The sequence below is a fragment of the Phyllobates terribilis genome, unplaced genomic scaffold (genome assembly GCF_046119375.1).
Source record: "Phyllobates terribilis strain yellow unplaced genomic scaffold, ASM4611937v1 Scaffold_12__6_contigs__length_324123572, whole genome shotgun sequence".
NCBI lineage: Eukaryota > Metazoa > Chordata > Amphibia > Anura > Dendrobatidae > Phyllobates > Phyllobates terribilis.
The window spans coordinates 15,962,041-15,982,846 of NW_027362772.1; the positions used below are offsets into that span (position 1 = coordinate 15,962,041).

The following is a 20,806-nucleotide window of genomic DNA, read 5'->3' on the forward strand; positions in this document are numbered from 1 at the left end:
TTACATCCTGTATTATACTCCAGAGCTGCACTCACTATTCTACTGGGGCAGTCATTGTGTACATACATTACTGATCCTGAGTTACATCCTGTATTATACTCCAGAGCTGCACTCACTATTCTACTGGGGCAGTCACTGTGTACATACATTACTGATCCTGAGTTACATCCTGTATTATACTTCAGAGCTGCACTCACTACTCTGCTGGTGTAGTCACTGTGTACATACATTACATTACTGATCCTGAGTTACATCCTGTATCCTCCAGAGCTGCACTCACTATTCTGCTGGTGCAGTCACTGTGTACATACATTACATTACTGATCCTGAGTTACATCCTGTATTATACTCCAGAGCTGCACTCACTATTCTGCTTGTGCAGTCACTGTGTACATACATTACTGATCCTGAGTTACATTCTGCATTATACTCCAGAGCTGCTCTCACTATTCTGCTGGTTCAGTCACTGTGTACATACATTACATTACTGATCCTGAGTTACATCCTGTATTATACTCTAGAGCTGCACTCACTATTCTGCTGGTGAAGTCACTGTGTACATACATTACATTACTGATCCTGAGTTACATCCTGCATTATACTCCAGAGCTACACTCCCTATTCTGCTGGGGCAGTCACTGTGTACATACATTACTGATCCTGAGTTACATCCTGTATTATACTCCAGAGCTGCACTCACTATTCTACTGGGGCAGTCATTGTGTACATACATTACTGATCCTGAGTTACATCCTGTATTATACTCCAGAGCTGCACTCACTATTCTGCTGGTGCAGTCACTGTGTACATACATTACATTACTGATCCTGAGTTACATCCTGTATTATACTCCAGAGCTGCACTCACTATTCTGCTGGTGCAGTCACTGTGTACATACATTACTGATCCTGAGTTACATCCTGTATTATACTCCAGAGCTGCACTCACTATTCTGCTGGTGCAGTCACTGTGTACATCCATTACATTACTGATCCTGAGTTACATTCTGTATTATACTCCAGAGCTGCACTCACTATTCTGCTGGTGCAGTCACTGTGTACATACATTACATTACTGATCCTGAGTTACATCCTGTATTATACTCCAGAGCTGCACTCACTCTTCTGCCGATGCAGTCACTATGCACATACATTACATTACTGATCCTGAGTTACATCCTGTATTATACTCCAGAGCTGCACTCACTATTCTGCTGGTGCAGTCACTGTGTACATACATTACATTACTGATCCTGAGTTACATTCTGTATTATACTCCAGAGCTGCACTCACTCTTCTGCCGATGCAGTCACTATGTACATACATTACATTACTGATCCTGAGTTACATCCTGTATTATACTCCAGAGCTGCACTCACTCTTCTGCCGATGCAGTCACTATGTACATACATTACATTACTGATCCTGAGTTACATCCTGTATTATACTCCAGAGCTGCACTCACTATTCTGCTGGTGCAGTCACTGAGTACATAGATTACATTACTGATCCCGAGTTACATCCTGTGTTATACTCCAGAGCTGCACTCACTATTCTGCTGGTGCAGTCACTGTGTACATACATTACATTACTGATCCTGAGTTACATCCTGTATTATACTCCAGAGCTGCGCTCACTATTCTGCTGGTGCAGTCACTGTGTACATACATTACATTACTGATCCTTAGTTACATCCTGTATTATACTCCAGAGCTGCACTCACTATTCTGCTGGTGCAGTCACTGTGTACATACATTACATTACTGATCCTGAGTTACATCCTGTATTATGCTCCAGAGCTGCACTCACTATTCTGCTGGTGCAGTCACTGTGTACATACATTACATTACTGATCCTGAGTTACATCCTGTATTATACTCCAGAGCTGCACTCACTATTCTGCTGGTGCAGTCGCTGTGTACATACATTTCATTACTGATCCTGTACTGATCCTGAGTTACATCCTGTATTATACTCCAGAGCTGCACTCACTATTCTGCTCGTGCAGTCACTGTGTACATACATTACATTACTGATCCTGAGTTACATCCTGTATTATGCTCCAGAGCTGCACTCAATATTCTGCTGGTGCAGTCACTGTGTACATACATTACATTACTGATCCTGAGTTACATCCTGTATTATATTCCAGAGCTGCACTCACTATTCTGCTGGTGAAGTCACTGTGTACATACATTACATTACTGATCCTGTACTGATCCTGAGTTACATCCTGTATTATACTCCAGAGCTGCACTCACTATTCTGCTGGTGCAGTCACTGTGTACATACATTACATTACTGATCCGGAGTTACATCCTGTATTATATTCCAGAGCTGCACTCACTATTCTGCTGGTGCAGTCATTGTGTACATACATTACATTACTGATCCTGAGTTATATCCTGTATTATACTCCAGAGCTGCACTCCCTATTCTGCTGGTGCAGTCACTGTGTACATACATTACTGATCCTGAGTTACATTCTGCATTATACTCCAGAGCTGCACTCACTATTCTGCTGGTGCAGTCACTGTGTACATACATTACATTACTGATCCTGAGTTACATCCTGTATTATACTCTAGAGCTGCACTCACTATTCTGCTGGTGGAGTCACTGTGTACATACATTACATTACTGATCCTGAGTTACCTCCTGTATTATACTCCAGAGCTGCGCTCACTATTCTGCTGGTGCAGTCACTGTGTACATACATTACATTACTGATCCTGAGTTACATCCTGTATTATACTCCAGAGCTGCACTCACTATTCTGCTGGTGGAGTCACTGTGTACATACATTACATTACTGATCCTGAGTTACATCCTGTATTATACCCCAGAGCTGCACTCACTATTCTGCTGGTGAAGTCACTGTGTACATACATTACATTACTGATCCTGAGTTACATCCTGCATTATACTCCAGAGCTGCACTCCCTATTCTGCTGGGGCAGTCACTGTGTACATACATTACTGATCCTGAGTTACATCCTGTATTATACTCCAGAGCTGCACTCACTATTCTACTGGGGCAGTCATTGTGTACATACATTACTGATCCTGAGTTACATCCTGTATTATACTCCAGAGCTGCACTCACTATTCTGCCGATGCAGTCACTATGTACATACATTACATTACTGATCCTGAGTTACATCCTGTATTATACTCCAGAGCTGCACTCACTATTCTGCTGGTGCAGTCACTGAGTACATAGATTACATTACTGATCCTGAGTTACATCCTGTATTATACCCCAGAGCTGCTCTCACTATTCTGCTGGTGCAGTCACTGTGTACATACATTACATTACTGATCCTGAGTTACATCCTGTATTATACTCCAGAGCTGCACTCACTATTCTGCTCGTGCAGTCACTGTGTACATACATTACATTACTGATCCTGAGTTACATCCTGTATTATGCTCCAGAGCTGCACTCACTATTCTGCTGGTGCAGTCACTGTGTACATACATTACATTACTGATCCTGAGTTACATCCTGTATTATACTCCAGAGCTGCACTCACTATTCTGCTGGTGCAGTCACTGTGTACATACATTACATTACTGATCCTGAGTTACCTCCTGTATTATACTCCAGAGCTGCGCTCACTATTCTGCTGGTGCAGTCACTGTGTACATAAATTACATTACTGATCCGGAGTTACATCCTGTATTATACTCCAGAGCTGCACTCACTATTCTGCTGGTGCAGTCACTGTGTACATAAATTACATTACTGATCCTGAGTTACCTCCTGTATTATACTCCAGAGCTGCGCTCACTATTCTGCTGGTGCAGTCACTGTGTACATAAATTACATTACTGATCCGGAGTTACATCCTGTATTATGCTCCAGAGCTGCACTCACCATTCTGCTGGTGCAGTCACTGTGTACATACATTACATTACTGATCCTGTGTTACATCCTGTATTATACTCCAGAGCTGCACTCACTATTCTGCTGGTGCAGTCGCTGTGTACATACATTACTGATCCTGTACTGATCCTGAGTTACATCCTGTATTATACTCCAGAGCTGCACTCACTATTCTGCTGGTGCAGTCACTGTGTACATACATTACATTACTGATCCTGAGTTACATCCTGTATTATACTCCAGAGCTGCACTCACTATTCTGCAGGAGCAGTCACTGTGTACATACATTACATTACTGATCCTGAGTTACATCCTGTATTATACTCCAGAGCTGCACTCACTATTCTGCTGGTGCAGTCACTGTGTACATAAATTACATTACTGATCCTGAGTTACCTCCTGTATTATACTCCAGAGCTGCGCTCACTATTCTGCTGGTGCAGTCACTGTGTACATAAATTACATTACTGATCCTGAGTTACCTCCTGTATTATACTCCAGAGCTGCGCTCACTATTCTGCTGGTGCAGTCACTGTGTACATAAATTACATTACTGATCCGGAGTTACATCCTGTATTATGCTCCAGAGCTGCACTCACCATTCTGCTGGTGCAGTCACTGTGTACATACATTACATTACTGATCCTGTGTTACATCCTGTATTATACTCCAGAGCTGCACTCACTATTCTGCTGGTGCAGTCGCTGTGTACATACATTACTGATCCTGTACTGATCCTGAGTTACATCCTGTATTATACTCCAGAGCTGCACTCACTATTCTGCTGGTGCAGTCACTGTGTACATACATTACATTACTGATCCTGAGTTACATCCTGTATTATACTCCAGAGCTGCACTCACTATTCTGCAGGAGCAGTCACTGTGTACATACATTACATTACTGATCCGGAGTTACATCCTGTATTATACTCCAGAGCTGCACTCACTATTCTGCTGGTGCAGTCACTGTGTACATAAATTACATTACTGATCCTGAGTTACCTCCTGTATTATACTCCAGAGCTGCGCTCACTATTCTGCTGGTGCAGTCACTGTGTACATAAATTACATTACTGATCCTGAGTTACCTCCTGTATTATACTCCAGAGCTGCGCTCACTATTCTGCTGGTGCAGTCACTGTGTACATAAATTACATTACTGATCCGGAGTTACATCCTGTATTATGCTCCAGAGCTGCACTCACCATTCTGCTGGTGCAGTCACTGTGTACATACATTACATTACTGATCCTGTGTTGCATCCTGTATTATACTCCATAGCTGCACTCACTATTGTGCTGGTGCAGTCACTGTGTACATACATTACATTACTGATCCTGAGTTACATCCTGTATTATACTCCAGAGCTGCACTCACTATTCTGCTGGTGCAGTCACTGTGTACATACATTACATTACTGATCCTGAGTTACATCCTGTATTATACTCCATAGCTGCACTCACTATTCTGCTGGGGCAGTCACTGTGTACATACATTACATTACTGATCCTGAGTTACATCCTGTATTATACTCCAGAGCTGCACTCACTATTCTGCTGGTGCAGTCACTGTGTACATACATTACATTACTGATCCTGAGTTACATCCTGTATTATACTCCATAGCTGCACTCACTATTCTGCTGGGGCAGTCACTGTGTACATACATTACATTACTGATCCTGAGTTACATCCTGTATTATACTCCAGAGCTGCACTCACTATTCTGCTGGTGCAGTCACTGTGCATACATTACATTACTGATCCTGAGTTACCTCCTGTATTATACTTCAGAGCTGAGCTCACTATTCTGCTGGTGCAGTCACTGTGTACATACATTACATTACTGATCCTGAGTTACCTCCTGTATTATACCCCAGAGCTGCTCTCACTATTCTGCTGGTGCAGTCACTGTGTACATACATTATATTACTGATCCTGAGTTACCTCCTGTATTATACCCCAGAGCTGCGCTCACTATTCTGCTGGTGCAGTCACTGTGTACATACATTACATTACTGATCCTGAGTTACATCCTGTATTATACTCCAGAGCTGCGCTCACTATTCTGCTTGTGCAGTCACTGTGTACATACATTACATTACTCATCCTGAGTTACATCCTGTATTATACTCCAGAGCTGCACTCACTATTCTGCTGGTGCAGTCACTGTGTACATACATTACATTACTGATCCTGAGTTACATCCTGTATTATACTCCAGAGCTGTGCTCACTATTCTGCTGGTGCAGTCACTGTGTACATAAATTACATTACTGATCCTGAGTTACCTCCTGTATTATACTCCAGAGCTGCACTCACTATTCTGCTGGTGCAGTCGCTGTGTACATACATTACTGATCCTGAGTTACATCCTGTATCATACTCCAGAGCTGCACTCACTATTCTGCTGGTGCAGTCACTGTGTACATACATTACATTACTGATCCTGAGTTACCTCCTGTATTATACTCCAGAGCTGCTCTCACTATTCTGCTGGTGCAGTCACTGTGTACATACATTACATTACTGATCCTGAGTTACATCCTGTATTATACTCCAGAGCTGCACTCACTATTCTACTGGTGCAGTAACTGTGTACATACATTACTGATCCTGAGTTACCTCCTGTATTATTCTCCAGAGCTGCTCTCACTATTCTGCTGGTGCAGTCACTGTGTACATACATTACATTACTGATCCTGAGTTACATCCTGTATTATACTCCAGAGCTGCTCTCACTATTCTGCTGGTGCAGTCACTGTGTACATACATTACATTACTGATCCTGAGTTATATCCTGTATTAAGCTCCAGAGCTGCACTCACTATTCTGCTGGTGCAGTCACTGTGTACATACATTACATTACTGATCCTGAGTTACATCCTGTATTATACTGCAGAGCTGCACTCACTATTCTGCTGGTGCAGTCACTGTGTACATACATTACATTACTGATCCTGAGTTACATCCTGTATTATACTCCAGAGCTGCACTCACTATTCTGCTGGTGCAGTCACTGTGTACATACATTACATTACTGATCCTGAGTTACATCCTGTATTATACTCCAGAGCTGCACTCACTATTCTGCTGGTTCAGTCACTGTGTACATGCATTACATTACTGATCCTGAGTTACATCCTGTATTATGCTCCAGAGCTGCACTCACTATTCTGCTGGTGCAGTCACTGTGTACATACATTACATTACTGATCCTGAGTTACAGCCTGTATTATACTCCAGAGCTGCAGTCACTGTGTACATACATTACATTACTGATCCTGAGTTACATCCTGTATTATACTCCAGAGCTGCACTCACTATTCTGCTGGTGCAGTCACTGTGTATATACATTACATTACTGATCCTGTATTGATCCTGAGTTCCATGCTGTATTATACTCCAGAGCTGCGCTCACTATTCTGCTGGTGCAGTCACTGTGTACATACATTACATTACTGATCCTGAGTTACATCCTGTATTATACTCCAGAGCTGCAGTCACTATTCTGCTGGTTCAGTCACTGTGTACATGCATTACATTACTGATCCTGAGTTACATCCTGTATTATGCTCCAGAGCTGCACTCACTATTCTGCTGGTGCAGTCACTGTGTACATACATTACATTACTGATCCTGAGTTACAGCCTGTATTATACTCCAGAGCTGCAGTCACTATTCTGCTGGTGCAGTCACTGTGTACGTACATTACATTACTGATCCTGAGTTACATCCTGTATTATACTCCAGAGCTGTGCTCACTATTCTGCTGGTGGAGTCACTGTGTACATACATTACATTACTGATCCTGAGTTACATCCTGTATTATACTCCAGAGCTGCACTCACCATTCTGCTGTTGCCGTCACTGTGTACATACATTACATTACTGATCCTGAGTTACATCCTGTATTATACTCCTGAGCTGCACTCACTATTCTGCTGGTGCAGTCACTGTGTATATACATTACATTACTGATCCTGAGTTACATCCTGTATTATATCCAGAGCTGCACTCATTATTCTGCTGGTGCAATCACTGTGTACATACATTACATTACTGATCCTGAGTTACATCCTGTATTATGCTCCAGAGCTGCACTCAATATTCTGCTGGTGCAGTCACTGTGTACATACATTACATTACTGATCCTGAGTTACATCCTGTATTATATTCCAGAGCTGCACTCACTATTCTGCTGGTGAAGTCACTGTGTACATACATTACATTACTGATCCTGTACTGATCCTGAGTTACATCCTGTATTATGCTCCAGAGCTGCACTCAATATTCTGCTGGTGCAGTCACTGTGTACATACATTACATTACTGATCCTGAGTTACATCCTGTATTATATTCCAGAGCTGCACTCACTATTCTGCTGGTGCAGTCGCTGTGTACATACATTACATTACTGATCCTGAGTTGCATCCTGCATTATACTCCAGAGCTGCACTCACTATTCTGCTTGTGCAGTCACTGTGTACATACATTACTGATCCTGAGTTACATTCTGCATTATACTCCAGAGCTGCACTCACTATTCTGCTGGTGCAGTCACTGTGTACATACATTACATTACTGATCCTGAGTTACATCCTGTATTATACTCTAGAGCTGCACTCACTATTCTGCTGGTGGAGTCACTGTGTACATACATTACATTACTGATCCTGAGTTACCTCCTGTATTATACTCCAGAGCTGCGCTCACTATTCTGCTGGTGCAGTCACTGTGTACATACATTACATTACTGATCCTGAGTTACATCCTGTATTATACTCCAGAGCTGCACTCACTATTCTGCTGGTGGAGTCACTGTGTACATACATTACATTACTGATCCTGAGTTACATCTTGTATTATACCCCAGAGCTGCACTCACTATTCTGCTGGTGAAGTCACTGTGTACATACATTACATTACTGATCCTGAGTTACATCCTGCATTATACTCCAGAGCTGCACTCCCTATTCTGCTGGGGCAGTCACTGTGTACATACATTACTGATCCTGAGTTACATCCTGTATTATACTCCAGAGCTGCACTCACTATTCTACTGGGGCAGTCATTGTGTACATACATTACTGATCCTGAGTTACATCCTGTATTATACTCCAGAGCTGCACTCACTATTCTGCCGATGCAGTCACTATGTACATACATTACATTACTGATCCTGAGTTACATCCTGTATTATACTCCAGAGCTGCACTCACTATTCTGCTGGTGCAGTCACTGAGTACATAGATTACATTACTGATCCTGAGTTACATCCTGTATTATACCCCAGAGCTGCTCTCACTATTCTGCTGGTGCAGTCACTGTGTACATACATTACATTACTGATCCTTAGTTACATCCTGTATTATACTCCAGAGCTGCACTCACTATTCTGCTGGTGCAGTCACTGTGTACATACATTACATTACTGATCCTGAGTTACATCCTGTATTATGCTCCAGAGCTGCACTCACTATTCTGCTGGTGCAGTCACTGTGTACATACATTACATTACTGATCCTGAGTTACATCCTGTATTATGCTCCAGAGCTGCACTCACTATTCTGCTGGTGCAGTCACTGTGTACATACATTACATTACTGATCCTGAGTTACATCCTGTATTATACTCCAGAGCTGCACTCACTATTCTGCTGGTGCAGTCACTGTGTACATACATTACATTACTGATCCTGAGTTACCTCCTGTATTATACTCCAGAGCTGCGCTCACTATTCTGCTGGTGCAGTCACTGTGTATATAAATTACATTACTGATCCGGAGTTACATCCTGTACTATGCTCCAGAGCTGCACTCACCATTCTGCTGGTGCAGTCACTGTGTACATACATTACATTACTGATCCTGTGTTACATCCTGTATTATACTCCAGAGCTGCACTCACTATTCTGCTGGTGCAGTCGCTGTGTACATACATTACTGATCCTGTACTGATCCTGAGTTACATCCTGTATTATACTCCAGAGCTGCACTCACTATTCTGCTGGTGCAGTCACTGTGTACATACATTACTGATCCTGAGTTACATCCTGTATTATACTCCAGAGCTGCACTCACTATTCTGCAGGAGCAGTCACTGTGTACATACATTACATTACTGATCCTGAGTTACATCCTGTATTATACTCCAGAGCTGCACTCAATATTCTGCTGGTGCAGTCACTGTGTACATACATTACATTACTGATCCTGAGTTGCATCCTGTATTATACTCCAGAGCTGCACTCACTATTCTGCTGGTGCAGTCACTGTGTACATACATTACATTACTGATCCTGAGTTACATCCTGTATTATACTCCAGAGCTGCACTCACTATTCTGCTGGTGCAGTCACTGTGTACATACATTACATTACTGATCCTGAGTTACATCCTGTATTATACTCCATAGCTGCACTCACTATTCTGCTGGTGCAGTCACTGTGTACATACATTACATTACTGATCCTGAGTTACATCCTGTATTATGCTCCAGAGCTGCACTCACTATTCTGCTGGTGCAGTCACTGTGTACATACATTACATTACTGATCCTGAGTTACATCCTGTATTATACTCCAGAGCTGCACTCACTATTCTGCTGGGGCAGTCACTGTGTACATACATTACATTACTGATCCTGAGTTACATCCTGTATTATACTCCAGAGCTGCACTCACTATTCTGCTGGTGCAGTCACTGTGTACATACATTACATTACTGATCCTGAGTTACATCCTGTATTATACTCCAGAGCTGCACTCACTATTCTGCTGGTGCAGTCACTGTGCATACATTACATTACTGATCCTGAGTTACCTCCTGTATTATACTTCAGAGCTGAGCTCACTATTCTGCTGGTGCAGTCACTGTGTACATACATTACATTACTGATCCTGAGTTACCTCCTGTATTATACCCCAGAGCTGCTCTCACTATTCTGCTGGTGCAGTCACTGTGTACATACATTATATTACTGATCCTGAGTTACCTCCTGTATTATACCCCAGAGCTGCGCTCACTATTCTGCTGGTGCAGTCACTGTGTACATACATTACATTACTGATCCTGAGTTACATCCTGTATTATACTCCAGAGCTGCGCTCACTATTCTGCTTGTGCAGTCACTGTGTACATACATTACATTACTCATCCTGAGTTACATCCTGTATTATACTCCAGAGCTGCGCTCACTATTCTGCTGGTGCAGTCACTGTGTACATACATTACATTACTGATCCTGAGTTACATCCTGTATTATACTCCAGAGCTGCGCTCACTATTCTGCTTGTGCAGTCACTGTGTACATACATTACATTACTCATCCTGAGTTACATCCTGTATTATACTCCATTGCTGCACTCACTATTCTGCTGGTGCAGTCACTGTGTACATACATTACATTACTGATCCTGAGTTATATCCTGTATTAAGCTCCAGAGCTGCACTCACTATTCTGCTGGTGCAGTCACTGTGTACATACATTACATTACTGATCCTGAGTTACATCCTGTATTATACTCCAGAGCTGCACTCACTATTCTGCTGGGGCAGTCACTGTGTACATACATTACATTACTGATCCTGAGTTACATCCTGTATTATACTCCAGAGCTGCACTCACTATTCTGCAGGAGCAGTCACTGTGTACATACATTACATTACTGATCCTGAGTTACATCCTGTATTATACTCCAGAGCTGCACTCAATATTCTGCTGGTGCAGTCACTGTGTACATACATTACATTACTGATCCTGAGTTGCATCCTGTATTATACTCCAGAGCTGCACTCACTATTCTGCTGGTGCAGTCACTGTGTACATACATTACATTACTGATCCTGAGTTACATCCTGTATTATACTCCAGAGCTGCACTCACTATTCTGCTGGTGCAGTCACTGTGTACATACATTACTGATCCTGAGTTACATCCTGTATTATACTCCAGAGCTGCACTCACTATTCTGCTGGTGCAGTCACTGTGCATACATTACATTAGTGATCCTGAGTTACCTCCTGTATTATACTTCAGAGCTGCACTCACTATTCTGGTGGTGCAGTCACTGTGTACATACATTACATTACTGATCCTGAGTTACATCCTGTATTATACCCCAGAGCTGCGCTCACTATTCTGCTGGTGCAGTCACTGTGTACATACATTACATTACTGATCCTGAGTTACCTCCTGTATTATACCCCAGAGCTGCGCTCACTATTCTGCTGGTGCAGTCACTGTGTACATACATTACATTACTGATCCTGAGTTACCTCCTGTATTATACTCCAGAGCTGCGCTCACTATTCTGCTGGTGCAGTCACTGTGTACATACATTACATTACTGATCCTGAGTTACATCCTGTATTATACTCCAGAGCTGCACTCACTATTCTGCTGGTTCAGTCACTGTGTACATGCATTACATTACTGATCCTGAGTTACATCCTGTATTATGCTCCAGAGCTGCACTCACTATTCTGCTGGTGCAGTCACTGTGTACATACATTACATTACTGATCCTGAGTTACAGCCTGTATTATACTCCAGAGCTGCACTCACTATTCTGCCGGTGCAGTCACTGTGTACATACATTACATTACTGATCCTGAGTTACATCCTGTATTATACTCCAGAGCTGCACTCACTATTCTGCTGGTGCAGTCACTGTGTATATACATTACATTACTGATCCTGTATTGATCCTGAGTTCCATGCTGTATTATACTCCAGAGCTGCACTCACTATTCTGCTGGTGCAGTCACTGTGCACATACATTACATTACTGATCCCCAGTTACATCCTGTATTATACTCCAGAGCTGCGCTCACTATTCTTCTGGTGCAGTCACTGTGTACATACATTACATTACTGATCCTGAGTTACATCCTGTATTATACTCCAGAGCTGCAGTCACTATTCTGCTTGTGCAGTCACTGTGCACATACATTACATTACTGATCCTGAGTTACATCCTGTATTATACTCCAGAGCTGCGCTCACTATTCTTCTGGTGCAGTCACTGTGTACATACATTACATTACTGATCCTGAGTTACATCCTGTATTATACTCCAGAGCTGCAGTCACTATTCTGCTGGTGCAGTCACTGTGTACGTACATTACATTACTGATCCTGAGTTACATCCTGTATTATACTCCAGAGCTGTGCTCACTATTCTGCTGGTGGAGTCACTGTGTACATACATTACATTACTGATCCTGAGTTACATCCTGTATTATACTCCAGAGCTGCACTCACCATTCTGCTGTTGCCGTCACTGTGTACATACATTACATTACTGATCCTGAGTTACATCCTGTATTATACTCCTGAGCTGCACTCACTATTCTGCTGGTGCAGTCACTGTGTACATAATTACATTACTGATCCTCAGTTACATCCTGTATTATACTCCAGAGCTGCACTCATTATTCTGCTGGTGCAATCACTGTGTACATACAATACATTACTGATCCGGAGATACCTCCTGTATTATACCCCAGAGCTGCACTCAATATTCTGCTGGTGCAGTCACTGTGTACATACATTACATTACTGATCCTGAGTTACATCCTGTATTATACTCCAGAGCTGCACTCACTATTCTGCTGGTGCAGTCACTGTGTACATAATTACATTACTGATCCTCAGTTACATCCTGTATTATACTCCAGAGCTGCACTCACTATTCTGCTGGTGCAGTCACCATGTACATACATTACTGATCCGGAGTTACATCCTGTATTATATTCCAGAGCTGCTCTCACTAGTCTGCTGGTGCAGTCACTGTGTACATAAATTACATTACTGATCCTGAGTTACATCCTGTATTATACTCCAGAGCTGCACTCACTATTCTGCTGGTGCAGTCACTGTGTACATACATTACTGATCCTCAGTTACATCCTGTATTATACTACAGAGCTGCACTCACTATTCTGCTGGTGTAGTCACTGTGCACATACATTACATTACTGATCCTGTGTTACATCCTGTATTATACTCCAGAGCTGCGCTCACTATTCTGCTGGTGCAATCACTGTGTACATACATTACATTACTGATCCTGAGTTACATCCTGTATTATACTCCAGAGCTGCACTCACTATTCTGCTGGTGCAGTCACTGTGTACATACATTACATTACTGATCCTGAGTTACATCCTGTATTATACTCCAGAGCTGCACTCACTATTCTGCTGGTGCAGTCACTGTGTATATACATTACATTACTGATCCTGTATTGATCCTGAGTTCCATGCTGTATTATACTCCAGAGCTGCACTCACTATTCTGCTGGTGCAGTCACTGTGTACATACATTACATTACTGATCCTGAGTTACATACTGTATTATACCCCAGAGCTGCACTCACTATTCTGCTGGTGCAGTCACTGTGTACATACATTACATTACTGATCCTGAGTTACATCCTGTATTATACTCCAGAGCTGCACTCACCATTCTGCTGGTGCACTCACTGTGTACATACATTACATTACTGATATTGAGTTACATCCTGTATTATACCCCAGAGCTGCACTCACTATTCTGCTGGTGCAGTCACTGTGTACATACATTACATTACTGATCCTGAGTTACATCCTGTATTATACCCCAGAGCTGCACTCACTATTCTGCTGGTGCAGGCACTGTGTATATACATTACATTACTGATCCGGAGATACCTCCTGTATTATACCCCAGAGCTGCACTCACTATTCTGCTGGTGCAGTCACTGTATACATACAATACATTACTGATCCTGAGTTACCTCCTGTATTATACTGCAGAGCTGCACTCACTATTCTGCTGGTGCAGTCACTGTGTACATAATTACATTACTGATCCTCAGTTACATCCTGTATTATACTCCAGAGCTGCACTCATTATTCTGCTGGTGCAATCACTGTGTACATACAATACATTACTGATCCGGAGATACCTCCTGTATTATACCCCAGAGCTGCACTCACTATTCTGCTGGTGCAGTCACTGTATACATACAATACATTACTGATCCTGAGTTACCTCCTGTATTATACTCCAGAGCTGCACTCACTATTCTGCTGGTGCAGTCACTGTGTACATACATTACATTACTGATCCTGAGTTACATCCTGTATTATACTCCAGAGCTGCACTCACTATTCTGCTGGTGCAGTCACTGTGTACATACATTACATTACTGATCCTGAGTTACATCCTGTATTATACTCCAGAGCTGCACTCACTATTCTGCTGGTGCAGTCACTGTGCACATACATTACATTACTGATCCTGAGTTACATCCTGTATTATACTCCAGAGCTGCACTCACTATTCTGCTGGTGCAGTCACTGTGTACATACATTACTGATCCTCAGTTACATCCTGTATTATACTACAGAGCTGCACTCACTATTCTGCTGGTGTAGTCACTGTGCACATACATTACATTACTGATCCTGTGTTACATCCTGTATTATACTCCAGAGCTGCGCTCACTATTCTGCTGGTGCAATCACTGTGTACATACATTACATTACTGATCCTGAGTTGCATCCTGTATTATACTCCAGAGCTGCACTCACTATTCTGCTGGTGCAGTCACTGTGTACATACATTACATTACTGATCCTGAGTTACATCCTGTATTATACTCCAGAGCTGCACTCACTATTCTGCTGGTGCAGTCACTGTGTATATACATTACATTACTGATCCTGTATTTATCCTGTATTGATCCTGAGTTCCATGCTGTATTATACTCCAGAGCTGCACTCACTATTCTGCTGGTGCAGTCACTGTGCACATACATTACATTACTGATCCTGAGTTACATCCTGTATTATACTCCAGAGCTGCACTCACCATTCTGCTGGTGCAGTCACTGTGTACATACATTACATTACTGATCCTGAGTTACATCCTGTATTATACCCCAGAGCTGCACTCACTATTCTGCTGGTGCAGTCACTGTGTATATACATTACATTACTGATCCGGAGATACCTCCTGTATTATACCCCAGAGCTGCACTCACTATTCTGCTGGTGCAGTCACTGTATACATACAATACATTACTGATCCTGAGTTACCTCCTGTATTATACTGCAGAGCTGCACTCACTATTCTGCTGGTGCAGTCACTGTGTACATAATTACATTACTGATCCTCAGTTACATCCTGTATTATACTCCAGAGCTGCACTCATTATTCTGCTGGTGCAATCACTGTGTACATACAATACATTACTGATCCGGAGATACATCCTGTATTATACCCCAGAGCTGCACTCACTATTCTGCTGGTGCAGTCACTGTATACATACAATACATTACTGATCCTGAGTTACCTCCTGTATTATACTCCAGAGCTGCACTCACTATTCTGCTGGTGCAGTCACTGTGTACATACATTACATTACTGATCCTGAGTTACAACCTGTATTATACTCCAGAGCTGCACTCACTATTCTGCTGGTGCAGTCACTGTGTACATACATTACATTACTGATCCTGAGTTACATCCTGTATTATACTCCAGAGCTGCACTCACTATTCTGCTGGTGCAGTCACTGTGCACATACATTACATTACTGATCCTGAGTTACATCCTGTATTATACTCCAGAGCTGCACTCACTATTCTGCTGGTGAAGTCACTGTGTACATACAATACATTACTGATCATGAGTTACATCATGTATTATACTCCAGAGCTGCACTCACTATTCTGCTGGTGCAGTCACTGTGCACATACATTACATTACTGATCCTGAGTTACATCCTGTATTATACTCCAGAGCTGCACTCACTATTCTGCTGGTGCAGTCACTGTGTACATACATTACTGATCCTCAGTTACATCCTGTATTATACTCCAGAGCTGCACTCACTATTCTGCTGGTGCAGTCACTGTGTACATACATTACATTACTGATCCTGAGTTACATCCTGTATTATACTCCAGAGCTGCACTCACTATTCTGCTGGTGCAGTCACTGTGCACATACATTACATTACTGATCCTGAGTTACATCCTGTATTATACTCCAGAGCTGCACTCACTATTCTGCTGGTGCAGTCACTGTGCACATACATTACATTACTGATCCTGAGTTACATCCTGTATTATACTCCAGAGCTGCACTCACTATTCTGCTGGTGCAGTCACTGTGTACATACATTACTGATCCTCAGTTACATCCTGTATTATACTACAGAGCTGCACTCACTATTCTGCTGGTGTAGTCACTGTGCACATACATTACATTACTGATCCTGTGTTACATCCTGTATTATACTCCAGAGCTGCGCTCACTATTCTGCTGGTGCAATCACTGTGTACATACATTACATTACTGATCCTGAGTTACATCCTGTATTATACTCCAGAGCTGCACTCACTATTCTGCTGGTGCAGTCACTGTGTACATACATTACATTACTGATCCTGAGTTACATCCTGTATTATACTCCAGAGCTGCACTCACTATTCTGCTGGTGCAGTCACTGTGTATATACATTACATTACTGATCCTGTATTTATCCTGTATTGATCCTGAGTTCCATGCTGTATTATACTCCAGAGCTGCACTCACTATTCTGCTGGTGCAGTCACTGTGCACATACATTACATTACTGATCCTGAGTTACATCCTGTATTATACTCCAGAGCTGCACTCACCATTCTGCTGGTGCAGTCACTGTGTACATACATTACATTACTGATCCTGAGTTACATCCTGTATTATACCCCAGAGCTGCACTCACTATTCTGCTGGTGCAGTCACTGTGTATATACATTACATTACTGATCCGGAGATACCTCCTGTATTATACCCCAGAGCTGCACTCACTATTCTGCTGGTGCAGTCACTGTATACATACAATACATTACTGATCCTGAGTTACCTCCTGTATTATACTGCAGAGCTGCACTCACTATTCTGCTGGTGCAGTCACTGTGTACATAATTACATTACTGATCCTCAGTTACATCCTGTATTATACTCCAGAGCTGCACTCATTATTCTGCTGGTGCAATCACTGTGTACATACAATACATTACTGATCCGGAGATACCTCCTGTATTATACCCCAGAGCTGCACTCACTATTCTGCTGGTGCAGTCACTGTATACATACAATACATTACTGATCCTGAGTTACCTCCTGTATTATACTCCAGAGCTGCACTCACTATTCTGCTGGTGCAGTCACTGTGTACATACATTACATTACTGATCCTGAGTTACAACCTGTATTATACTCCAGAGCTGCACTCACTATTCTGCTGGTGCAGTCACTGTGTACATACATTACATTACTGATCCTGAGTTACATCCTGTATTATACTCCAGAGCTGCACTCACTATTCTGCTGGTGCAGTCACTGTGCACATACATTACATTACTGATCCTGAGTTACATCCTGTATTATACTCCAGAGCTGCACTCACTATTCTGCTGGTGAAGTCACTGTGTACATACAATACATTACTGATCATGAGTTACATCATGTATTATACTCCAGAGCTGCACTCACTATTCTGCTGGTGCAGTCACTGTGCACATACATTACATTACTGATCCTGAGTTACATCCTGTATTATACTCCAGAGCTGCACTCACTATTCTGCTGGTGCAGTCACTGTGTACATACATTACATTACTGATCCTGAGTTACATCCTGTATTATACTCCAGAGCTGCACTCACTATTCTGCTGGTGCAGTCACTGTGTACATACATTACATTACTGATCCTGAGTTACATCCTGTATTATACTCCAGAGCTGCGCTCACTATTCTGCTGGTGCAGTCACTGTGCACATACATTACATTACTGATCCTGAGTTACATCCTGTATTATACTCCAGAGCTGCACTCACTATTCTGCTGGTGCAGTCACTGTGCACATACATTACATTACTGATCCTGAGTTACATCCTGTATTATACTCCAGAGCTGCACTCACTATTCTGCTGGTGCAGTCACTGTGTACATACATTACATTACTGATCCTGAGTTACATCCTGTATTATACTCCAGAGCTGCACTCACTATTCTGCTGGTGCAGTCACTGTGTACATACATTACATTACTGATCCTGAGTTACATCCTGTATTATACTCCAGAGCTGCGCTCACTATTCTGCTGGTGCAGTCACTGTGCACATACATTACATTACTGATCCTGAGTTACATCCTGTATTATACTCCAGAGCTGCACTCACTATTCTGCTGGTGAAGTCACTGTGTACATACAATACATTACTGATCATGAGTTACATCATGTATTATACTCCAGAGCTGCACTCACTATTCTGCTGGTGCAGTCACTGTGTACATACATTACATTACTGATCCTGAGTTACATCCTGTATTATACTCCAGAGCTGCACTCACTATTCTGCTGGTGCAGTCACTGTGCACATACATTACATTACTGATCCTGAGTTACATCCTGTATTATACTCCAGAGCTGCACTCACTATTCTGCTGGTGCAGTCACTGTGTACATACATTACATTACTGATCCTCAGTTACATCCTGTATTATACTCCAGAGCTGCACTCACTATTCTGCTGGTGCAGTCACTGTGTACATACATTACTGATCCTCAGTTACATGCTGTATTATTTATTAGTATATATTTATATCTTTTATTTCTATTATATTTTTTTTTTCAGCTGATGGAGAAAAGTTTTACTTGGTTTAATGTTGAGGACTCCAAATATTGGGAGAAGAACCACAAATCTGTAAACAAGTGAGTGGCTCCGGTCTCATTATTTAAGGAGTTTCTGCAGTAACAGCATGGCGCAATCATTACTAAACGGCTGCACGTCCCGGCGCGCGTTGCGGGACAGATGAACTCACGCTCTGTTTTGGCATTGCTGTGTAACCCTTTCCTGACTGGCCCGCACTAACATGCTTCTTCTTACAGTGGGCTCCTTCCTCACGCCATGCTGCCGCCCTACCCGGATCATACTTATGCCCACTGGCGGGAGAGAGAAGATGGCTCCCAGAGCAACGGCGTCAAACCGCAGCCAGTATCCCCCCAGAAAGGTACCACCCCGATACCTCCCACCGGGGGCTCCGCTGGTCTCTTCTTCACTTCTTTTATTCCTGTGTTTTTTCTTTTCAGTGAAGAAAGAAGTTGGGTCAGAGCAAGACCTGGAGAAAGATACGCGTCAGTGCGCCCTGTGCCTGAAGTACGGGGACGACGACCCCAAGGTAACGAGACGTGGCGCCCCCTGCTGCATTCTGGGAAAGCTGGGTGTCTTTTATTATGCCCCCACTGCACCCCGACATTACTGCGACCCCGGGGGTTGTACCACGCCGCTGTCACCCTGCACCCCGACATTACTGCGACCCCGGGGGTTGTACCACGCCGCTGTCACCCTGCACCCCGACATTACTGCGACCCCGGGGGTTGTACCACGCCGCTGTCACCCTGCACCCCGACATTACTGCGACCCCGGGAGCTGTACCACACCGCTGTCACCCTGCACCCCGACATTACTGCGACCCCGGGGGTTGTACCACGCCGCTGTCACCGTGCACCCCGACATTACTGCGACCCCGGGAGCTGTACCACGCCGCTGTCACCCAGCACCCCGACATTACTGTGACTCCGGAGGCTGTACCACACCGCTGTCACCCTGCACCCCGACATTACTGTGACCCCAGGAGCTGTACCACGCCGCTGTCACCCAGCACCCCGACATTACTGTGACTCCGGGGGCTGTACCACACCGCTGTCACCCTGCACCCCGACATTACTGTGACCCCGGGAGCTGTACCACGCCGCTGTCACCCAGCACCCCGACATTACTGTGACTCCGGAGGCTGTACCACACCGCTGTCACCCTGCACCCCGACATTACTGTGACCCCAGGAGCTGTACCACGCCGCTGTCACCCAG

The 20,806-nt window shown here is 43.2% G+C and overlaps 1 protein-coding gene across 2 annotated transcripts in view; it reads left to right on the forward strand.

The window, feature by feature from the left end:
- The window catches only part of KMT2B (lysine methyltransferase 2B), a 79,972-nt gene that overhangs the window by 48,805 nt on the left and 10,361 nt on the right, over window positions 1–20,806 (forward strand). For both annotated transcript variants that reach the window (XM_073655573.1, XM_073655574.1), the window contains exons 19-21: window positions 19,572–19,648; window positions 19,826–19,947; window positions 20,027–20,115. In XM_073655573.1, coding sequence (XP_073511674.1) covers window positions 19,572–19,648; window positions 19,826–19,947; window positions 20,027–20,115 — 288 coding nt within the window. The remainder of the gene's footprint in view (window positions 1–19,571; window positions 19,649–19,825; window positions 19,948–20,026; window positions 20,116–20,806) is intronic.